The sequence below is a fragment of the Arvicanthis niloticus genome, chromosome 4 (genome assembly GCF_011762505.2).
Source record: "Arvicanthis niloticus isolate mArvNil1 chromosome 4, mArvNil1.pat.X, whole genome shotgun sequence".
NCBI lineage: Eukaryota > Metazoa > Chordata > Mammalia > Rodentia > Muridae > Arvicanthis > Arvicanthis niloticus.
The window spans coordinates 109,707,566-109,730,636 of record NC_047661.1 but is presented as its reverse complement, the minus strand read 5'-3'; the positions used below and the strand labels follow the sequence as shown (position 1 = coordinate 109,730,636).

General features: G+C 40.8%; 1 protein-coding gene and 1 pseudogene across 3 annotated transcripts in view; both read right to left on the bottom strand.

Annotated features, from left to right (window-relative positions):
- Window positions 1-994: 994 nt before the first annotated feature.
- Window positions 995-3,403, bottom strand: LOC117707436 (heat shock protein HSP 90-beta pseudogene; annotated as a pseudogene).
- A 493-nt stretch (window positions 3,404-3,896) lies between these two features.
- The window catches only part of Tbck (TBC1 domain containing kinase), a 138,345-nt gene continuing 119,170 nt past the window's right edge, over window positions 3,897-23,071 (bottom strand). For 2 of the 3 annotated variants that reach the window (XM_034500616.2, XM_034500617.2), the window contains exons 25-26: window positions 20,816-20,975; window positions 3,897-7,499 (exon numbers count right to left, since the gene is read on the bottom strand). In XM_034500616.2, coding sequence (XP_034356507.1) covers window positions 7,389-7,499; window positions 20,816-20,975 — 271 coding nt within the window. In that variant the 3' untranslated portion in view covers window positions 3,897-7,388. The remainder of the gene's footprint in view (window positions 7,500-20,815; window positions 20,976-23,071) is intronic. The other variant, XM_076933263.1, reaches the window with a different exon arrangement.

Sequence of the window (23,071 nt, the reverse complement as noted above, 5' to 3'; positions counted from 1 at the left end):
CATCACACACAATTAAGAGTGGTAGGTGACCAATGGCATATTCTGTGCATATCAACCATGAGATAGGTAAGGGTGGTAACTCTTCTCCACAAACCCCATGTACATGTAAATAGATTTTGTCTTTATATTGAGCCCCCAAACAGAAATAAATATTAAGTACCATCTTGTTTCTCCTCTTTACACTAGTATTTATCAAGAAAAATGGTAAGATTGAGTAATGTAGGCGCATTTAGAGGCAGCATACATAGCTGTGGGATTGTTGCTCATGACATACAGAAGTACAGAGCCAATCCTGTGGAGGCAATGCAAAAATCTTCTTGCCTTAGTGCATTCCAGTGCAAAAGACAACTGTAAAAGCCCCTCTGGGAGAACACTCAGTACAAATTTTCAAAGAGGTATCATCTTTATTATTTGGAAGAAGAAAAGAGATGGGTCATACTGAGGTTTGGAACTGTGTTGCCTGTTCTAAATCCATCAATCTACAATAGGTTGATTTCCACTCTGAGAATCTCAATGTCAGTCTCCTCTGTAGCTTCTCTCTTTGGCAGACAATTCCTTCTAATCAGTGCATGGAGAAGACTTTTATGAAGTTGTCACTTTAAAGTCTTAAATGAACTTCCTTTCAGGAGAATGAAGGCCATGCTTTGTGTCCCTGTGTGCTGCACCTCAATTACTACATACTCTGCTGGTACCTGCTATGCCATGGACCTCTAGGCTTCCCTCCCTCTAGTTCTTTCCCTCCCTCCCGTTCTTTCCCTCCCTCCCGTTCTTTTCCTCCCTCCCTCCCTCCCTCCCTTCCTCCCTCCCTCCCTCCCTCCCTCCCTTCTTCTTTATATAAAGTGGCATCTTCTTTATTTTGCATACTTTTAATTTCACAGCAAAACCAAACACCTTTACAATACACAATACCTAATACTGCTATTTTGAGGAGGGGATTTTCCTGTCTTAAGACACAAGGACAGGACAGAAGAGATCCTATAGACATGAGCAGAGCCAGGTAGGCCAAGGCTAGTCAAGGCTGTTGGGGAAGCCACAGGGAAACCATACAGGGCCACAGGCTTCCTTTCTAGTCTACTTTTTCTATGCAAGAGGCATCCTTATCACCCTCAAGTCAGGGGAGGAACAGTAGCATTAGCTATTCCACTGCTATCACCCCATATTCATCAGTGCCCAGGTCTAGTATGATCATGAGGCAGATGCAGTTGGGGTGGGATTGGGGATCCTCATATGAGAAACCAGAATTGAGCAGAACAGTTTCAAACAGCAGCACCACTAGGTCCTTGTCAGCTTTGTCGTTTTTGTCCACCTCAGCCTTCCGAGGGTCCCCACAAAGGGGTAATTGGGATTTCTCTCTAGGTCCTTTTTGTTCATCATGTAGCCCATTGTAGAGTTGGCTTCCTTCAAGTGCCCAAACTTTCATGATCTGCTTCATGTTTGCTGTCCAGCCACAGGTTCTTGTCATAATGCAGCGGGGTGAAGACACAAGCCTATTGGAGATTGTTGCCTTCTTAATCTTATTCAAGATCCCCTTCATGAGCTTGCAGAGATTCTCAAACATTTCTTTGCTCTCCTCCATTTTCTGTTTCTCTTCCTCATTCTCTGGTAGCTCCAGGTCCTCCATAGTCATTGAGACCCAGGCTCTTCCCATCCAATTTCTTGAGCTACTCTATACAGTACTCAATAGGATCAGTTATATCCATGGCTTCAAAGCCCCGTTTCTGCACATGCTCCATAGAGTTGGCCACCTTCTCTTTGCTCTCACTAGTGAAAGAGCAGATGGACCTCTGTGTCTCTTTCATGTGAGAGACATACTCTGACAGGGAAGTCATCTCCAGACTGAGGGGTGTGATAGAGGGAGAGCTTAAAGAGAGGGGCTGATGGTTAGTAGAACCTTCATAGATTCCAAGATTTAAATTCTTTGATAATGCCTCATAAAATTTCTTGAAGATTTATTTTCAACCAAACACTTCACAATGTTTTTATGGATGACTTCCAGGATCTTGCTCTGCTAAAGTATATCTTGGGAGATATTCAGAGGCAGGTCCTTGAAGTCAACCATGATATACATAAAGTTGAGGTACTCAAAAATGAGCTCCTCACAACTATCCATAATGAACACACAATGGACATATAGTTTGATGTCAGTTTTTCTCAAAAAGGTCAAAGGGAGCTCGACCAGAAATGAAGAGCAATGCCCTGAACTCCAACTGACCTACAGAGAAGTGCTTGTGGCCCAGTGGTTGTCCCAATCATTGGTGAGGCTCTTATAAAATTCACATTTCTCTTGAGCATCAGTGTTTCTTGACCAAATAGACTTAGTCTTAATAAATTCTACCTGATCAATGTGTTCTCCTTAATCTTCTTTATTTTCCTTTTCTTATCTTTGCCACTGCCATCCTCCTTGTCTGATCCTACATCTTCATTCTCAGGCCTCTCCACACCATCCGTATCTTCCTCCTTTCTCATTTTTATCTTCCTCTGCCTCATCATCACCTATCTTCTCTTGTTCCTTCTCCAAATAGAAAGTAATGGAACAGCATATGGACTGCGAGTGTTTCTTCACTTCCTTGGGCCTCCTCTCCTTTAAGTACTCTGGTCTTCTTTGAGGTAAGGGATCACTTTGGTACCCCCAGCCAACGGGCTGACTATGGTCTGCACAAACTGTGAAGGATCCACCAGCAGAAGATGCCCAGGCATCCTTCTCATTATCATTATACTCTGTGACCAAAGCTTCTCTCCCTGCCACTAGATAGGATAAATAGACTCCAACACCAAACATCCAATTATAGAGATGCCTGCACCAGCCTGGAGAGCCTTCATGAATGCCTTTGTGTTAGACTTTGCAATGGTTCCCAAGCTATGAATGAGGTCAGCCATGGTTATTCCAATGCCTCTGTCCACCAAAGTCAGTGTGTGCTCCTAAGGATTGAGCATGATGTTAATTTTCGGCTTTAACTCCGTCTAATTTGGAAGGGTCTGTGAGGCTCTCAAAGTAAATTTTGTCTAAAGCCTCAGAAATATTAGAGATCAACTCTTGAAGGAAAATGTCATTGTTTGACTAGAAAGTATTGATGATGAGGGACACGAGCTGAACAATTTCTGCCTGAAAGGAAAAGGTCTCCACCTCTTTCTCTCCATGATGCTCTTCCTCAGGTATCTTGACAGGTAGTAGTACAGAGCAGAGTAGTACTCATTTCCGGTATGAGTATTTCTGTGTCAACCTTAAGTATTAGATATTTTATATATTAAAAATGTCATGCAATTCTGCATTTTGGAAAGTTGGATAGAACTCATTTAACTCACCATGTTGGAGGTTATCTGTTCCAATACGTTACAGAATTATCAAAGAGCTGAGTAGAACCTCATACTTTTCCTTAGTAAAATGAGCTGCCAACTTACTCATATTCCATTGGGTTCTAGGTAAGTTTAGAAGGAAAAAAACCTGTAACCTGTACTATGGGATGTTTTTCTTTTATTTTCTCCTTTTATATACACTGTAAGACCCCAGAGATTCAGCTCAGTTCTATACTGAGCATCTCTAATGGCTGTGGTGTGGAAGCTCATGGTCACTGACTTGAAAGTAGCTCCTATTTTACTATGGAACTCAAATGCGATCAGGTAATAGCAAAAGGATGTAATGTATGTCTCTAGAAACATGAAGAAAATATCTTGTCAGACTTGGGGCTCTTAATAAAGCATGGATAAATCAGAGAGGACTGAAGAGGTGCCACTGTTGTTGGATCATGAAGAATAAATAATTGTGTGTGTGTGTATTGCTGAGGATGGTGGTTAGGGTATTGTGGGTAGAAGAAACTACAGATACCAGAAATGGCTTTAATACTGACAGAGTAGGAGGCGTCAATAATATACCATAAAGGATTTCTATACACAACAGATTTACTTTAAGAAACAGTTGCTAAAATCAACTTTATTGATGTGCTCTATCACAGGTTAGCATGCTGTATTACCTTTCCTGTTTCTGGGGTAAAATACCCTGACAGAAACAGCATAGGATAGGCGTTATTTTTGCTCTCAGTTTTAGAGTACAGAATATCACAGAAGGAAAGTTGTGGTAATAGAAGCTTGGGCTTGCTGGTCACATTACATCTTCAGTCAGGACACAGAGATGAATGATGGTGTGCAGCGTTCTTTCTCTACTTTATTCCATCCTGAATCCCAGCTGCTGTGATAGGACCACTCATAGTTAGGGTGGAGCATCTCACTTCAATCAACCTAATCCAGAAACTCCCCCTCAGACATGCCTGGAGGAGTATCTCCTAGGTAAATGTAGACCCTGTCAAGTTAACAATATTAACCACCACCATAGACACCTTGAATGTTATAGTTGAGAATATTAAATATTACTTAAAATTTATATGTTAAAACATTTCCCCATCATTTAGAACAAGCCTAAATGTGTTATGTTTTAGGAAAAACCACATGAAAAACCCTGATGGAGGTAAACCACAACTTTCTTATAGTTCTCTTCGCAACACTCGTGTCTTCATCCTCTCCCATCTGTCACTCTGCCCAGTCAAACCTGGTCCACTCTCTTTGGAGTTGATTATCAGTGCTGCATTCTTACTGTGGAGACAGTTAAACCACTAAAGGCCGAACAAAACCAGGAGCCCTGACAAGGTTCATGGTGGTCAAAAAAATGGCGTTAGACAATGGAAGTCATTTTTTTCTAATCCTATTTGTTGTCCTTTACAAACTATGTAAAAATCACAAAATGATAGTTATTGGTCACATTAGTATCTTACATAGTAAATAATTCAAAAGATATTTGGTGAATAACCAGCTATAATTTAACTGACTTAGATATCTTCATGCAAAAGTGAAGTCAGGTCCCTATCTTACTCCTCGCACGAAAATGAAATCAAAGACCAAGTATAAGTTTTGCAAAAATGGCTGCAAATAAATAACAGTATTTTGGTTTTGGGTCATGAAAATGTTCTGGAATTAAATACTACCAGTAACTACAGTACAATGTTATGAATATAATAAATCACCAAATCACGTAGAATAAAAAGGTGAATTTTATGGTTTGCAAAGTATAGTTTTACATAGATGCAAGCTGAGGAGACGGCTCAGTGCATACGGCACTTGCCTTTCAAGTATGAATACCTGAGTTCAGATGCCCACAACCTAACAAAATAGTTGGGCATGGTGGTGGTGTGTATAATACTAGGGCTGAAGGTTGAATACAGGAGGACCCCAGGCCTACTGCTGAGCTAATTAACATTCTAGTCTACAGCTACCCCCAACCCCCAAATACCAAAAAAACTTGGAGAATAAGTAGATGACCATAGGCACAGGTACCTGTACACACACGTAGGTACTCACAAAATTAAAAACAGATGCAAATAAAATAAAGATAGCAACAGTAGCAGAATGAAATCATGGCCCAGAAGCCTGAGGTTCTTGTACAAATGTTCAGAGTAGACAGTCTTCACACTGACAAAGAACAGAAGTTACGAAAAGAGTGAACACTTTTAAAACAACATTGAAATACATATTTCAATAATTATATGTTCCCATTTCAGAAATCTAAAAAAAAAAAGTTCCTCTTACAAATGATGAAATGCCTTAGTATTTCTAATTCCATAATTGTGGTCTCACACAATTGTCGTTTTTTAGATTCAGTAGAACTCAGGACCTAATTTTTCAAATACTGGGGCAGAGGCTGCTGCTGGCTCTCAGTACATGTTTTCTTCTTCTCCTCACACTGTAGTCAGGCTTTTGGAGCTGGGCAGATGGCTTTTAGCCAGAGGCTGCAATCTCAGCATCCCTCATCATTCCCTGGGTGCTGCCATGTGCATCCAGGCTGGCCACCATTATGGCAGTGGACAGAGTGTGCCAGGTCAACCTGTGTCTTTGAAGGGAAGGAAAGGAGATGCCTCTTTGTTCTGTTCCCCGCTTAGGTTCTTATTTCTTCCTATTTCTGCCTTCCCTCTTTCATCTCTTTCCTTCTAGATTGCAGATATAATGGAGGGTGCTGAGGAGCCTTTAATTGAAAATAATTTTTCATTCAATATACTTTGATCACAGTTTCCCCTACCTAATTGTCTCCTAGATCTTTCCCACCCTTCCAAATCTATGCTTTCTTTTTAATTATTTAGAAAACAAACCAGAATAATACAAACAAACATAAACAGCACAAAGAAATAGACATATATGCATATACATACAAATAAAACCAATGAAAACACAGTATTAAAAACAATACCAGCCAGGCGGTGGTGGCGCACACCTTTAATCCCAGCACTTGGGAGGGCAGAGGCAGGCGGATTTCTGAGTTCGAGGCCAGCCTGGTCTACAGAGTTAGTTCCAGGACAGCCAGGGCTACACAGAGAAACCCTGTCTCGAAAAAACCAACCAACCAACCAACCAACAAACAAACAAAAAAACAAACAAAAAAACAATACCATATAAGAAAAAAATAAAGGTTAAAAAATACCAAACAAAAACAGTAACAGACAAAAAAAAAATCTCTAAAAATATAATTGTTCATACTATGTTAGCCATCTACTGCTGGGCATGGGGCCTGACTCTGTGTGGTTTGCATCCTTAAGTGAGACTCCTTTGGAGAAACTAATTTTTCTTTGTGATTGGTTATCAACTGGAGATAGCTTCTTGGTGAGGGACAGGGCTTGTGTCCGTTTCCCCTCTCAGCACTTCGACACCACCTGGCTTAGGCCCATGCATGCTGCCACAGTCTAAGGAGTTTATTCACAAGAAGAAACTGTTCTGTGGTAAAGCAGCAGAAGTCTGCTCTGTGTGGGTAAGGAAGTAGTCTCCCTCCAGGAAGACTTGAGCATGTTGGATCAGAAAAGCTGTTTGAGTCATTCTTTGAGTTTCCTGCTATAGGAAGTGGACAAATATGCTGTCAAATGTGGCTGGTCTCTGAAGTTCCATTCTCTGAGAATGCTGCTACCACTTTTCACAGTAGACTAAACACATGCACACCTGTGCATTTGTGAGTTACCAAATGCCACATTCACTGTGACTAGCTTTCTAATTTCTGCCATCAGGAAGAGGTAGAGAAATACATCATATTTTCTACACATCTTTGTTAGGACAGTGTGCTCAGTGTAGCGATGGCAGCTTCCTCAGTTCACTTGGATTCTGGATAGTGCTAAATTTGCCCTGTCAGCTGAATTCCTCTGGCTTTATGTGCAGTGTGGAAAATTTTCATGATCAGACTTCATTATTAAGAAAATCTTTCAGCAATACATGAACTATTAAATTTCTTGCCATGTTAGGTGACCGTTTGAGTCACATGATTTACAAAAGTATCTCATGACAAAACTTCGCAATGCAGTGGTCTGGATGTCCACTTGTGTCTCAGTGTGATGGGCTGTGAGGGGGTGATGGCACCATGTCTTTCATATCTGAGGAGAAGGAACCGTGAGGAGGCCTGTTGGCCTGATCTTGTTAATGCCACCATCTAGAATGCAGACTCTCGGATATTTCATCTTCACAAGATGAGCTGCAAACTGCAAAGAGAGGACAGGGTTACAGGAATCATCCAGAGAATTTCTTTCACGTCCTGTGTATATCAGGTTGGGAGAGACAAAGGTATTTTTATAGCAGTAGTTCACTGTCGTCACCTTTGCATAGCTCATTCATCTTTTAGTATAAATTAAATCACGTATTTATATCTATCAAAACTTTGTCATCTTTCTGTTTTCTCTTATGTGCTTTAACAAGTATCCACTGTAAATAATTTCATGTAGTATAAAGGTTGAAGAGAGAATAAGCTCTTCCTAGTTGGTTAGGCTCTCTCAGAGACTTACCCTTCTGTTGTTACTCCATAACCTTCCATGATAGTTAAAGCAGTCCCAAATCTATTTTGAAGAAGTTTTGATTTTGTGGTAAAATAAAAATTATTGCCACAACTCTGTGTAGAATGTCTCAGGGCCACATTCCAGTTATAGCATGTTTTTGAAGCAACAAAATTAACATTTTGAGATTAACTGGAATTATGTAGGACTCATTCAGGAGATCTTCTGGAAGCCTGGCACACAGGACTCTGTAAAAGCCATGTAGACACACACTTCTGCCAGACTTGGCCTCTCCTAACTACCTTTCCCAGTCACTGCATTTCTGAGCAAGGAAGGCTTGCTCATGAAACCCTTTTCTGTGAGAAAAGCTTCCTATGGGTATTAGAAGTTTAATAGTTAGGTCTTGGCACAGTGGTCTATACCTAGGAAATTAAAGGGCCAGCTGAGTAGTTTAGTCAGAGTAAGTTCAAGACCTCAGTTCCAGAGACTGTTTTTATTGACCATTGAACAGAGTTGTGGTAATAATTTTTATTTTATCATAAAATCAAAAGTTCTTCAAAATATATTTGGGACTGCTTTAACTATCATGGAAGGTTATGGTTCAAAGATGTATACTTTAAAAGATACCTCTTCTATGGTGCATGAGCCCAAAGTCACACAAAATAAACAGATGAGTATAAAAGATATATAAAAATCCTCAAACCTTCCTAAACGAATCTAAGGTAGGCAGTCCAGGGACAGTTGTATAAAATAGTGTCTCAAGACAAAAGGATAAAGGAGGCAGTGTGGAGGCAGAATATATATTGCCAGACTGTGATTGAAGCATTCCTTACAGCAAGGAGATGACAGATAAACAGACGTCAATACTGCTGACCTTGCCTCTTTCTCCACCATGCCCTGTAGGCCCCCGAGAGTCAAGTGGCCATTTATAGTTCAAATCTAGATGGGGATCTTTAGTCATAAACAGTGCTGGAGAAACTGTGCTACTGCATGTTGAAAACTGTCATGCATGCAGGTCACAGTGAGCTCATCTTCTCCCCACCCTGCTGGCTCACGAGTCTTTGAAGCCTAGTCCTCAAGAACAGCGGCACAAGACTCATCCACCTGAATATACAGTCAGCACTGTCCCATGCTATATGATTACTGACACACTGCATTTCCACACAAGCAGCAGTACAATTACCATGGAGGTCGGCAATCCTACATAATATAGCATTACCAAAAGGGCCTTGTGGGTAAGCCCTCAGCTTTCAGCACTTAAGAACACCCTGGAAGTAAGAAAATGAGTAGAGGAGGACTATTGTACTCTTGACTAATCTCTTAACGAATACTGTAAAGCTGGAAAGACTTCTATTATAGATGGATGGAACACAGGGGTTCTCTAAAGCTGGGAAACTGGGATGGCAAAATAGGCAGAGGGACAATCTCAGTCAGGTTGCTGCTCGTGGGTGGTCTGAAAAGGGAAGCAGAATGGGAGCACCAGGAGACAGGGCTGTCCAGATTGCCTTGACGGGATGCAAGCTGCATTTCAGTAGGGGAAAAAAAGCAACTGTTTGATTTCCATGTAAGATTGGGAGTTCTGCTCAGATTCTTGGTGGTTCCAATCATCCATGGTTAATACTGGTCCTGTAGCAGAACCATGGCTACAGCTCTCCATCTTTTCCACTCTTCTTCTTTTCCATCTGCTCATTTACTTGTCCATTTACTAGTCATACATTTCCCTGAGCATCTAGTCAGTACTCTACACTGTTCTAGGTTTGGGGTGATTATGAAGAGAGGAAACAGTAACTAAACAATTAATGGAATGCAGTACGGGATTGCAAACGCAGTTGTTTAGACATAAGAGTTTCTGAATTTAACAGGTGTTGGGGAAGCGGTTTCATCCCCTTCCCACTCCATTACTCTTTCACTACTGACTCCTGAAGTGAGTAGGTTCACATTTGCTGGTGAACGTCACTACACTGACGATACAGTATTTTGGTGGTAACTTGAGGTTAGAGAGACAAGAGTTGGCTTTGAAGATGCTGGGTGTGGCTCTCCGTGTGATAAAAAGTCAAATCACCACGGAATCTGTAGTGGGACAGGGAGAACCACACACATAGGCAAACGTTTCTATTCTCCCCTCTCCTTAGGGGGCCTTTAGCAGCATCAGCGAATGCTGGAAGAACTGGGTATTGGGGGAAAGGTCTGGAGACTGTAGAACCCACAGGAGGACAACAAAGCTGGACATATTGAGCAGCATCCTTGATGGACGTTCAGGGTGCTCCAGTAGGCTGGGGCTGGTGTCAGCAGAACTGTCGGTGCTGTCAGTAAGGAGCAGTATCTAGGTCCACTCAGACTAGTAATGACCTTCTGAGGCTGAACTCCAACAGCAGCTGATTGCTTAGAGCCTACCCTGGCTGAGGCCAATGACAGCCAGTATTGAGAAACCAATATTGAATAGTGGGATTCATTGAGGTTGGGTAGTCTGGGACCCAAAGCTCCAATACTTAGAGTGCAGTTCTAGGCAGAAGAAAGGGGCTGTACAGCCAAAGTCTATAAGGAAAGACAGATCTGGACATGCTGGGAGAAGGTTTAGAGACTTTTCGGCTGCATGGATGAAGGTCTTGTGTTTCTATCCTAACTCTTGTCAGTACTCACAGGTGCTGGTTTGCACTTCTAGCGCTTGGGTAAGCACACCTCCAGCCACAGCGTATGCACATGGCAGGCCTCTGTAGCTGCCATTCCATCTTGTTTTCCTTCTTTATCTTGCATCTTAGCTTAGACTAGAGATAGGAATGTTTGTCCAAAGGAAATCAAGTTCTATGTAGCAGGAAGATGAGGGAAATGAACTTTGAGTAGCCACGGAGTACTTGTGGTTAAATAATGCCAGGACACGGTAAGGTGCAAGAGCAGGACACAGGCCAGGACGTGGTAAGCCGAGGGCAGATGAGGTGCAAGAGCAGTACTGAATGGGACCCTGCACAAAGCGAAATGGCAAGCAAATGAGCAGAGCAAGCAAACAAAAAGCCCAGATTCGGCAAGATTTAGGGGAGGAGCAGAGGGCGGCCATGCTCATTCAAGCCACCACAGCAGGACACCTACACTGCCTAATGTAACCTTTGGCTTTATGAGCTCGAATTTCATACTGGAGACAGCACAACTAACGTGCTGCTCAAAACCGGAGAAGCCTTGCCTTATCTACTGGACCTGCCCTGTCCTAACTTCCCCACCAATGCTACTTCTGGATGGACATGGTATTGAGTGAGGGAATTTGGAAGAATACTGTAATGAAGAGCTGGGGTTATGTACTTATTTGAGTGGAGACTGAAGATGTGTTAGCCTTATAAGTCCTCCTGGCACTCTGGAATGCTGAAAATATGGCACACGTTCAGTATTGTGATGAGGTCATGACACATTGGTAATGTATGTGAACTGTTTAACCAATTTTGAAGAATTTGGCAAGATCCTAAGTCATACAAGTCTGAGATGAGAAAAAGATTTCTCTGTGTCAATTGTTGTATTGGCCAGAGATAAATTTATAGCAAAATGTGGTGGTCATGAATCCTGCCTATGAACCTGACGGGACTGAGAAGCACCTAGATTAAACACATTTCTGGGTGTGTCCATGAGGGTACTTCCATAGATGACTGCGAAGTGTGGACCTGCCCTGAAAGTGGCCAGTAGTATCCCTCAGACTGAGGGACCAGGAGTAATAGGGAAACTGACATTCCTTCTCTCTGCTCCCTGGGCTTTCTGCTGAGGGTAGCTCTGCTCAGTCAACACCCTCACATGATGGGCCCACTCCTGAATCTGTGAGCCCAGATAAGAAATTCACCCTTTTTCTCAAGTCTTCATCACAGCAACACCAACTCTAACTAGCACAATGTTGTCTTGCCTGGATTATTGAAGACATTTCTGGGACAGTTCCTGAAGGTCTTGGTCAGTAGACCTGGACATCTTGTGAACAACAATGAGAAGCATATGAGACACTGGAATGTCGAATCAAATGTGGCACTGACTTCTTCCCATCACCACATGGTCAATGTAATTCTGACTGCCACCCTTCAGTCAAATCCTTAGTACATTCTTCCCATAAATGAGGTAAGTATTCTCTGTTAGTTTTGTATTCATGTATTTCATTTTACTTACTGGAGTTTACTTGTACTTTATAAAATGTGAAGTGAGTTTATGCAGAAATGATATATAATGACAACTTAAGACAACTAAGAGGTGGCTACTTTTTCTTCCTTTGAAATTCACTCAGAGATGAAAGCAGTGACTGCAAAGCCCGGAAGGGGAGGCCATGGTCAGGTAGTCACATCATACCCTGCCCTGGGCAGCAGTGAAAAGAACAGCACATAACAGGGAACCCAGGAGTGGTCCTTTTGCTGCTATAACAATATCACAGATGAGGTACTCTGTGATAAAAGATTACTTTTAAACAGTTCTGGAAGAGAGGAAGTTCAATATGGAGGAGCTACATCAGGCTAGAACCTCTCGTGCATCTTAACATGGCAGAAAGTCAAACTGCTTTTCTATCAGGAGTGTTCTGTCATGAAAACCAACCCAATACTCATGCACTTTCTCATGAGGGTAGTATGCTGGATGTAATCTTAAAGGTTTTTACATGTTATAATGTTAATAACAAATGATTTTCAACATGAATTTTGTCATGGATAGTTGAAACCACAATTAATAGAAAATTCTAATTCTTCATTTAAAAAGGCGAGAATTTATAAGAAAACTTATTATATAATTTTATAAACAACTATTCTAATAGTGTCTATGAGATTTGAAATCCTTAATATGGTATCTATTAGGGTTACAAAAACCTTTGAAGCATTGTTTCTGGTTTTGAACAATCTAGTTTTGGGATCAGAAAATGTGAGAGTACTAGGATCTGAGAGTGTCTTAAACAGTTTTTAACATTCTATATTACATAGAAAATTATATGACTATAGTGAATTAAATCTAAATATTTCTGACTTTCTGTTTTCTATAGTTTTTAACTTCATTTCTTATCATTGTTTCTCTTTTCCTCTTTATTAAGAAACACGTTACACATGTGAGGACAGAGCAGGATGGTAACATGAACCCGCAGCTCAGCTTAGTGACCGTACACTGAACTTATCTCACTACTGCTCCCATACAACACTGTCATCCTTTTCTCTCTTTGCAAATTCTGGATGCTCACTGTACTATTTAACACATAAATTATTTAAAAACAAAAAAACTTATATAATGCCAGTGGTATTAACACTTAAAAACTATCAATGACCAGGTTTGGAGGTTCACCCTGGAGGGTGCAGCTAGACACTGTTACAAGTTTGAGGCCAGCTTGGGTTACAGACAGGTTATCTTTACAAATAAAGACAGCCCCACCCCCAACCAATCTTCCTTAGATTTCAGTCATTTAACTTTCCAGTGTCTTTCCTGCCCCTGCCCCTGCCCCTGCCCCTGCCCCTGCCCCTGCCCCTGCCCCTGCCCCTGCCCCTGCCCCTGCCCCTGCCCCTGCCCCTGCCCCTGCCCCTGCCCCTGCCCCTGCCCCATGGTCTAATCCCCATATAGTGTGAGCAAGCCTCTTTTTCAAGATTGCTTTCATTGCTCTGGTCTATAGAAATTCTGGAACCAAATAGTTTCCTTCCTCTTCCCTTTTCTTATTTCCTTTTCTAAATAGAATAATTTACATTTACAACATATACAGTTCTTTAAGAAGCAGACAAGTGAGATATAAGGTAGTGCTTGGTCATCACCTGGACGCACCCATGATCTAGGCCCAGAGCCAGTGAGTCTTAATACTTACTAGGTCATATACCCTTCTGCCAATCATAGGACAACTGTATTTCTTTCACAGATAACATAAATTTATGCATATTTTGCATATTAAATATTATATTAAATTAAATATTACATATTAAAATGTTTAAGTCTATCAGTCTTCTCTGTAGAGCAAATATTTAAAAAGTAAATATGACAGCAGAGTTATTTGAAGTAGTTCTTATTCCTAAGAAAATGCATACTGGCTTGTGTTAGAGAATAGCATTTCTGATAAAATTCCACTATCTAATAACACTGTGTGTCAGGAGGCCCAAGGAGTCTTCTGGTCTAGTTCCCTTTGATCTGTATATTTGGGAAGTGAATTTCAGCAATAACCATTTTTCACTTTTTGTTTATACTAGACAACTGACAACAGTAAACCCACACTGTGTGCCAGCCGTGGCCCTATCACATGCTGTCGACTATGCATAGAATGTATATGATAAAAACTCAGATTCAAACCATTTAGGGCTGTGATGGATCACAGCCAAGTTCCAACCTCTGCAGGTCAGGCGAGAGGGCTCCTGTGCTTAGTTCTTGTTCAGACACACACATTCCTGAGGCAAGGGGGAATTAAGTGGTGGGAGGCAGGGTGGGCAGGTAGAATAACACATACTGGGACAAGATAACTTTTCTTCTCAGCAGGGCCTGCAAGTAAGTGCCCAGAGGATGACTTGGCATTTGTTATGGAGAATGGATATGAGCTGGCTCTAGAGCTGGCCACATCTTAAACAGAATACTTTTTATTCTGTTAAAAACATGGTAAATAAATGGTCAAAGTCTAGACTAGTGGGTTAGGGTCTCCTTTACTACATCCCTATATAGATGATGACGATGTGTTACTCCATAAAGCTTTGAGGATAAGTAGCTTCTGAAGAGCTACAGGACAGTTTTCAGTTCATAGGTCAATCAAAGTAAACTACTGCCCACCATGAACCAGAATTGTGTAGAAGAGTTGTTACTGTTATCTTAACATTTATACAGTGTTCAACATTATACAGTGTTCAAGTTGCAATATTTAAAACTTTCCTTCTCATATGATATAAATCCGCAGACTGAAATTTTCAGTGACAAGAATGGCATGGAGAAAGGGTGAAGTCCAAGGGTGACTACAGTAAGTGCAAACAGGCTGAACAAGTAGGAAGGGATTACCTGAAACTGACAAAGAACGCTTCCTATTCTTTATCTGGAGGTTTGAAAACAATGATAAAGACATGCATTCCATTTTCTAAAAATATAAACGATTGCATGGAAATTACATTAAAATACATGAATTTGAAGAACTAAGTAGCTATTATCTTGAATTACAGTGGTTTCTATAGAGACAATTGTTATGCTCAATTGTCTTTAAGTGTTTTAGGAATCATTATTTTGAGCATGTAGGTGCAGGAGGATAATCTCCCCAAGACTAGTAGGAAGAGCTTGAGCAGAGGAGGGAGACAGTACTAATAAGAGAAGAGTGCAATGGTCTGGGTCTGTATTGTTCTTATTAAGTTCATATTTTGATAGCCACAGTGTGATATCATTATGAGGAGAGGCTTAAAGCATGTGACAGGAGTCTAAGGGTAGAACCCCTATATGAACTGTCTGTCTGCTCACCTGCCCACCTGCTCACATGCCCACCCACCCATCATCTCCTCCAACCCCATCCTAGAAACTGAACACAGGGCCTCATGCACACTAAGTAAGGGTTCTGCCACTAAGCTACACCCCTAGCCTTGGTGCCCTTATGAAACAGACTCTGGAGAGTTTCCTTACCTCTTTGCCATGGGAAGACACAGCAAAAAGATGGCTAGTTCATAGATACTGAACTAGATACTGAATCCACAGCATCTTAGACTTTTCAGCTTTGGGAAATGTTTAATTTGGCAATCCAAATCAGAACTAATAAAGTAAATCAATTTCAATCTCTCCCCAACCCCCCAACCCTGTGTGTGTGTGTGTCTGTCTGTCTGTCTGTCTCCAGGGTTTCTCTGTATTGCCCTGGGTGTTCTGAAACTCTGTGTAGACCAAGCTGGCCTCAAACTCACAAGAAATCTGCCTGCCTCTGCCTCCCAAGTCCTGTGATTAGAGGCATTTGCCCCCACCACCTGGTGAAAATCTGTTTTTAAAGCCTTTTTACTCAGTATTTTGTTATAATGGACTGAGTACAATCATCTGATTTTTTCATGTTTACTACTTTAGTTGCCAGTGTGAACCTGGGAGATCAGAGGCCTAAAAATGAGGTAGACTAAAGTCTTATACAATAACCACCTTTATTCAGAGCATCAGACAATTTATACTCTGAGGGTTAATAAGAGTCACCTGAGTAAAGTGTACAATTACAAAGACATGCTGCACCTAGGAAAAACGTTTTTCCATAGAAGCATATGAGTCATCGCTGAAGTAAACTCACTCCTTTCCACTATACCTGTGGAGCACAAAAACACACTCCAAGAACAATTCACTGTGTTCTGAAGTAACTGAGGTCACAAGACTCTTGTTTTCTTGGAGTTTTCTCACAAGTATTCAAAATTCTCACATGACTCCATCCTTGGACTGTGTTCAGACATTTTCTTAAAGTAGAATAATTTTGTTCACAGCTAAACAGTGATATTTTTTCTTATTTTTCCTGTTTTCTTAAGGATATATTAAGTTGTGTAGAATCCACATTGAGATTTAATCTTCTGGCCATCTCCCCAGCCTGACACTCATTACTATCTCCAGTTACATCTCCCAGCATTATTCCTGCAATCTTCACAGTATTATATAAGTTGTCATTCTCCCTAAGCGACAGTTTCTTCTAGGAAAGATGAATTCACTATGGGCCTTGTCAAGAGATCTATGAGACTTTAGTTGGGAGTACGGTAGTGTGAATAAATGGTTGTTATGGGTACTGAAAACACATTTGCTTTTAGAAGTGTTTGGTTAGTGTCTAAAGTACAAAAATTTCTCTGAGCAATCTCGTTAAGATATAAGACCTTCCTTTAAAAACATTTGGTCAGTTATAGCATGATACGGGTGGCAGACTTTGTTAACTGTCACTGTATCAGATTGCATTAGTCTGGAACTAATTCAACAGTTTGAGTTTTGCTGGAGATAACTTTATGCTTTCTAAAATAAATTTAATTTTTAGTGTGTGTGTGTGTTTGTGTGTATGTACACGAATCAGGCTTTCTTTATGTCCGGGGAATTGGGACTAGCGTTTAGCAACTGAAAATAGTTTTTCCTATGAGTTTTGGAAAATATTATTATCATTTCAAAGACACAAAAGTGAGACTTCCCTGTGAACTTCATTTTAAATATATTATTCTTGAGCTGACCTTAAACCCGTTGGTATTAGAATCATGACGTCATTGTCTTAGCCTTTTTGTCAAAACAATACTACATCTTCCAGTCCATGAACACTAGACATCCTCCCATTTACTCAGACCATCAATTCATTTCAGCAGTACTTTGTAGTTGCAATGCAGAGTTTTCACTGTTTCTCAAATCATTCATTCCTAGTCATTGCCCTTCAGAGTATATATTTGAAATGAGTTTTAATCCATATATAAAAACAAAGCATGGATATACTAATGAGCAGTCTTTCAACATTTTTACAGATTGTATAGTGTTTATATCTGATTATAATGTCTATTTCATTATATATTTACGATCTCTTTATGATAAAAACTTAGAATCCTTTCTTCTAGCATTTGGGCTGTCCATGATGCTATGTACACTCACCATGCAGTGCAGCAGCACACTTCACCTTGATGTCTAACTGTACCAGGACATTCACTTCAACCTCTGACAACCACTATTCTACTTTGTGTATCACGAAGTCTATGGTTTTGAGATTTCAAAATGAGGGAGGTCACACGGTTTGGCGCTCTCTGCCTAGCACATCACACCTAACATAATGATCTTCAGTTCAAGCACATTGTCAGCAATGGCAAGGTTTCACTTTTCTTGTGGCTAAATCTACTGTAGGTATTTAGCACATATGGTTCATTCGTTCGTCAGCTGGTGGACATTGAGGCAGTTTCTACTTCTTGACTATAATAAACAGAGATGTGTTTCCTTGGCATACTGATTTCATTTCTTTTTGATGTGCACATATGTATGGAGGGCAGAATTAGACAGAGGATGTCTTCCTCATACACTCTCCGACTTAGTTTTTGAGACAGAGCCTCTCACTGAGCCTGGGGAGCACTGACTTAGCTAGAATGTCTGGTAGGCAAAAAGCAGAGATTCTTCCATTTCTGAATCCCCAGTGCTGGGCTTACAGGAGAATGTTACTATATCCAGCTTTCTTTCTATATGATCTGTGGGGAATCAAACTCAGGTCCTCAGACTTGAGCAGCAGTTACTTACCAACTGGGGTACCTCCCCAACCCTCATTAGCCACAATATCTACAAATAGAGTCTGCACTCTTGATTTCTATTTTATATTATTTGCTATTGACAAATAGAATTACTATTGATTTTGTGTCTGTAACTGATGATTTCATTAGTTTTGGTACTTTCTTTTGTGGCTTGGGTATTTTCTGTACAAATTATGACAATGTCAAGCAGTAATAATTTGGTTTCTTTCTTTTCTGATTTTGACACTTCCAGTATAAGGTACGTGGGCAATGTGGTCTTGTGCCAGGTCTTAGGAGAAAGCTCTCAGCTGTAGACTGCTGAATATAATGCTAGCTGCCTTCTTATAGTCTTTATTATTTTTATATCTAGTTTGCTTAGTACTTCTATTATACACAAGAATGCTGCACGTTGTCAAATGCTCCCTTTCTAGCAGCAGGTGAGATAATCATATGGTTCTGCACTTCATTCTGTTGGTATTGTTTTATCATATTTATTGATCAGCATACTCTCAATCAATCATTCTTGCATCAATTCAGTAAAGTCCACTTCGTCCATGTGGTTCATGGCTTAGTCCATGTTCATTTATTTAAAGAATTTAAAACTTTCTTAACTTCATTAATCCATTGGTTATTCAGAAATAAGTTAATTCATAGGCATTTGTAGTTTATAAAGTTTTTTCTAGTATTGATTTTTATTCTTTTGAACTGTTAACAAAAATATGTGATATTTCAGTTTTTAAAATTTTGTTGAGAATAATTTGTTGCATATTACATTCTTTATGTTGGAGAATGTTCTATGTTGGGGTAAGAGGAATGTGTTTTAGGCAGCTGTTTGATGAACTATTCTGCAGAACTCTTAAGTCCATTTGGTCTAGGGTATAATTTAATTCCACTGTTTATTTCCTTAAATTGTTTTGTGCTCTGATATTGGGGACCATACATACACACATAAGGTTGTCGTTTTGTTTTTAGTTGACTTCTTTATGATCTAATAAACATGCTTGTTTCTTCAGACTGAACTGGGGGGGAATGGATGCCTTATCAGTCTATGGCCACACCACCTTGAGCACAGCACATTGCCTGAGCTCTGAAGCTGGGCAGGGCCGGGCTAGTCAGTACCTGTTTTGTTGCTATGCTCCTAAACTCAAACTCCAGATCTTCTACAATACTAAAATATATGTAGTGAGTACTATTATTAGGTTCCTCAAGAACTTTATGTATCTTGTGTAAAACTTTACATTAATGCTGAGGTTGAAACTGTTATATTCACTTTGTAATTGAACAAATGGTGACTTGAAGAGGTAGATACTTATCCAAATTAACATAGCTAGTAAGAAAGTCAGCATAACATCAAAGCTAGGCTTACAAATTCACATGCTTTAAATACTGTCCCATGACAGCTCAGGTTCTAAGATGACCTCAGCATAAACTGAGGTACAGATAGTTACAGAGGAATAGGGGGATATAGGAGAACTATCATTGGCAGTGCTAACCAAGGCTGGCAGAGAAAATTTGTTACCATTCCTGGAGACAAAGGACCCAGGAGCTTATAGGAGAACCATGGTGAGAAGCCTTCTAATTTTCCAACAAACATTGCTGACTCTTCCTTGGTCTCATTCATTCTGCCCTAGCACATGGGGTTCGGTAAATCTGGGATAGCTTAGACTGTCTTCCCTAGCAGCTAGTAACTGCTACTTTCCTAGGAAAGATTCTTTTCCACCTTCTGGAAAGGCTTGGATGGAATGGGTTTTGAATCAGCTCAACAGGTACGTTCTCTACTGACTCTGAGGATGTTGTTCGTAACCCTGCTTGGCTTTTGTATGCTGTAATCTCTGATATCTTGTCTTTCCTTCCTTTCCTCTGTCTTCCTTCCTTCCTTTTTCTCTTTCTCTCTTTTGAGACAGGGTCTCTCTATATAGCCTTGGCACTTGCTGTTTAGACCAGGCTGTCCTTGCACACTTGTCTCTGACTCACAAGTGTTTGTGTTAAAGGCCTGCTTCACCACATCAGGTTCCATTCCTCTCACCCCCCTTAAATGGTGGCAATTTTGGTTACTACACGTACTTTTATTTGTCAGTTTGCTTAGCATATGCTCAGTTCCTCTCTTAATCTGCTCAACTCTTGCTCAACACTTGTTTCATGATCTACACTGACACCTGACCCTTGAGTTTCTGGGTAAACAAGTCTCCCAAGTTCAACAGACCCTACCAGGGCAGTTTCAGAGCCTGTGCTCCAGTCTTGCTGCCCTAACAGAAGTTCTGTCTATGTTTTTGAAATTTCAAAAAATAGTTAGGAATAACAAAAAAAAAAAAACCTTGAAAATCTATGCTGTCATATTAATTTTTGTTTCATATAACAAAATAATAAAGGTAGCTAATTTTATAAAGAAGGGAGGCCCATAGTTGCAAAGGCAGGAAGACCAAAGGCTTACAGTCAGTGTCCACTGTGAATGGCAGTACTGTATGTGGAAGAAGAGAACACATCTTGGTTTTAGAAGTCCCACTGGTCTTCCCACTCGGTTCCACAGTTCCTTATAAAGGCAAACCTCCACCAACCACAGCATTTCCCACCAGGACCCACCTCTTAAAGGTCCCACCTTTTAGTATCACCCAACTTACAACTAAGGTCTTCACACACAGACTTTTGACAAATGACATCAACAGCTACCACTGGGGTTCCTAAGTCTCCTACTATTATACATCCTGATGCTGAAAACTGGAGGCAGGAAGTGTGTGTGGAGAGGATGAAGGTTTCCATAAGAAACCTCCAGGCAAGCTCCTCCAGGTAAGAGTACAGACAGATACGTACAGCTAGATTTACCAATGACTGACTGAAGAAGCACATTTCCGACAACCTAGACAGTAGGCAGGGAGAGTTGAGGACATCTCTGAGCACACTTACCTCGGCTGTTTGCTTAGCCACGTGGCCCACAATCACAATGACCTTCCCCTTGAAGCCGTGCAGCATGGTGGTGTAAGGGCCCTGACTGAGCTCTCCTTCTGCCGTGAAAGCTGCGCTGAACGGGATGTTGATGCTGCCTGCAATGTGACCACGAAGAAAGCTGACAGGGAGCTTAAGGAAAACTGTTTGTTCTAAAAATTTCCATGTTCACCAGAGTATTTTATCTAAACAAAGTGAGATCCTCTAAGGAGGAAGAACATTAAATTTATTAAAATAAAGTGGAAAAGATAAAGGAAGAGATGTATTCATCAGTGGAAACTGAAAGCGACCCTGACCCAGTTGAGCCATTGTCCTCAACTGGCTACAGCCTGTGTGCTATCAAGTTCACCAGCACAACCAGGCATAGTTTAAAGTCCACCGTCTCAGGGCAAATTTGATACTGAAAAATATTTGCAAAGTAGATGCTAAGTCAAACTCCTTTTAGAACTGTTAGGGGTCACCAGCCCCAGCTGGAAACTGTTCTGCTGCAGGTTAATGTGTCCAGCGATCTCAGCTGACACATCCATTACTCTGAGTTTATATCCTCCAGAAGGCGCCATAGCTTATACTCCTTATACTTTAGAATTCTGATGCTCTATCACTGTTAGTTTAGGAAATAAAGACATTCACTAAGCAGTAGCTTAAACACACACACATATCTGCTTTACTAAGTAATTAAAGTATGATTGGATGAATAAACAGAACTTTAGAAATGACCAAGCTTGGTTACACACAGAGAACCGTCCCAGGGCCGCATGAGCTGCTGATAGATTACATTAGCTTGGGGGGATGGGGGGGATGGGTGAGGCTCACTGAGGAATTGATCACAAGGTTAAATCCTGAAGAATAAAGGTTAGGACAAAGAAATGGGATGGAGGTGTGACAGGGTGGAGGAGGGGAAAGCTGAGGCAGAGATTTTGTAGTTACAGTGGGGAAGGAAGCATATGCCCAGCTAAGGTAGGGAAGGACAGAACAGTGGAATTTAAGGGTGAGATAAAAGGGAGGTGGAGGCTACACTGTGCCTGTGTTGTTGATAATGACCTTTATTCTACTAGTAAGGAAAATCCAAGTATTCTAAGCAGAAGAGCAGCACATTGGATTTGCATTTGGGGGCCACTGTTGGGAAAAGCACAAAGGAAACTGTGCATCTAGTTAATGAGAAGTTTGGGTTATATATCCTTTCTTAATAATCACTGTTGACTACCATGAAAGGTTATCTCTGTGTTCAATAGAGCCCCCTCCCTAAACTTCTACATAAGGGACTTAAGAAGAGTGACAGTTTAAAAGGTTAGGACCCAAGCAAGTTCTACTTCCCCTCTGCACTTCTCACCAGAGAAGGGAAACCATACACATAAACAACAGTCATCAAGGAGCTCAGTCTGCAGGCTCCCAGCTCCTCACTCAAGGAAAGAGGACAGATCCCAGCTTCTCCTTTCTAGAAGGTAACATCGGAAGAAAACATTTAACACTAAAAGAAATAATCAAATCCATTCTGAAAAAACTAATGAGAGATAAAATTCATGTTGGAATCTCAGTGGACTTGCTTAAAGAATTGTAGAATGAGGAGACTATAAACACAGGCAGAGGACCCTAAAACTTTAGGTGTGTATCACCACTACCAAGGTGGCATTAGTTTCTCAAAATTAATTATCCTAGAGTCTCAGTGGTAGTCTTCAGGAACAATGGGGGTCTTTAAAAATAAGAATCCTGAACATACTTAAAAATATTTAAGCAATTTTGTTCTCAGTTAAGATACCTTAAAAGTGATATTTATAATACCAACCAGGAGTTAACTGCTCATTTCCTCTGAGCAAGCCTGAAGCAGCTGCAGTAAGAACTTCTGTTTCTTGCTGGGCAGTGGTGGCACATGCCTTTAATCCCAGCACTTGAGAGGCAGAGGCAGGTGGATTTTAGTTTGAGGCCAGCCTGGTCTACAGAGTGAGTTCCAGGACAACCAGGACTACACAGAGAAACTCTGTCTCGAAAAAACAAAACAAAACAAAAATATTCTGGACCGTGATCAGCTTTACTTTTAGCAGTTTTACAGCAGCAAAATTAATGCAAATCTATCCTAGTCGAGTAGAGTAGTGGGACGGACATGTCCGCCCATACAGCCCACCTGCTCCTTCTTTCTGTCTGAACAGCCTCAGCCACTGCCCTTGGTGAAAGTGTGCCTGAGGCCATGGTGTTTGTGTCAGACAATCCTACCACATCATG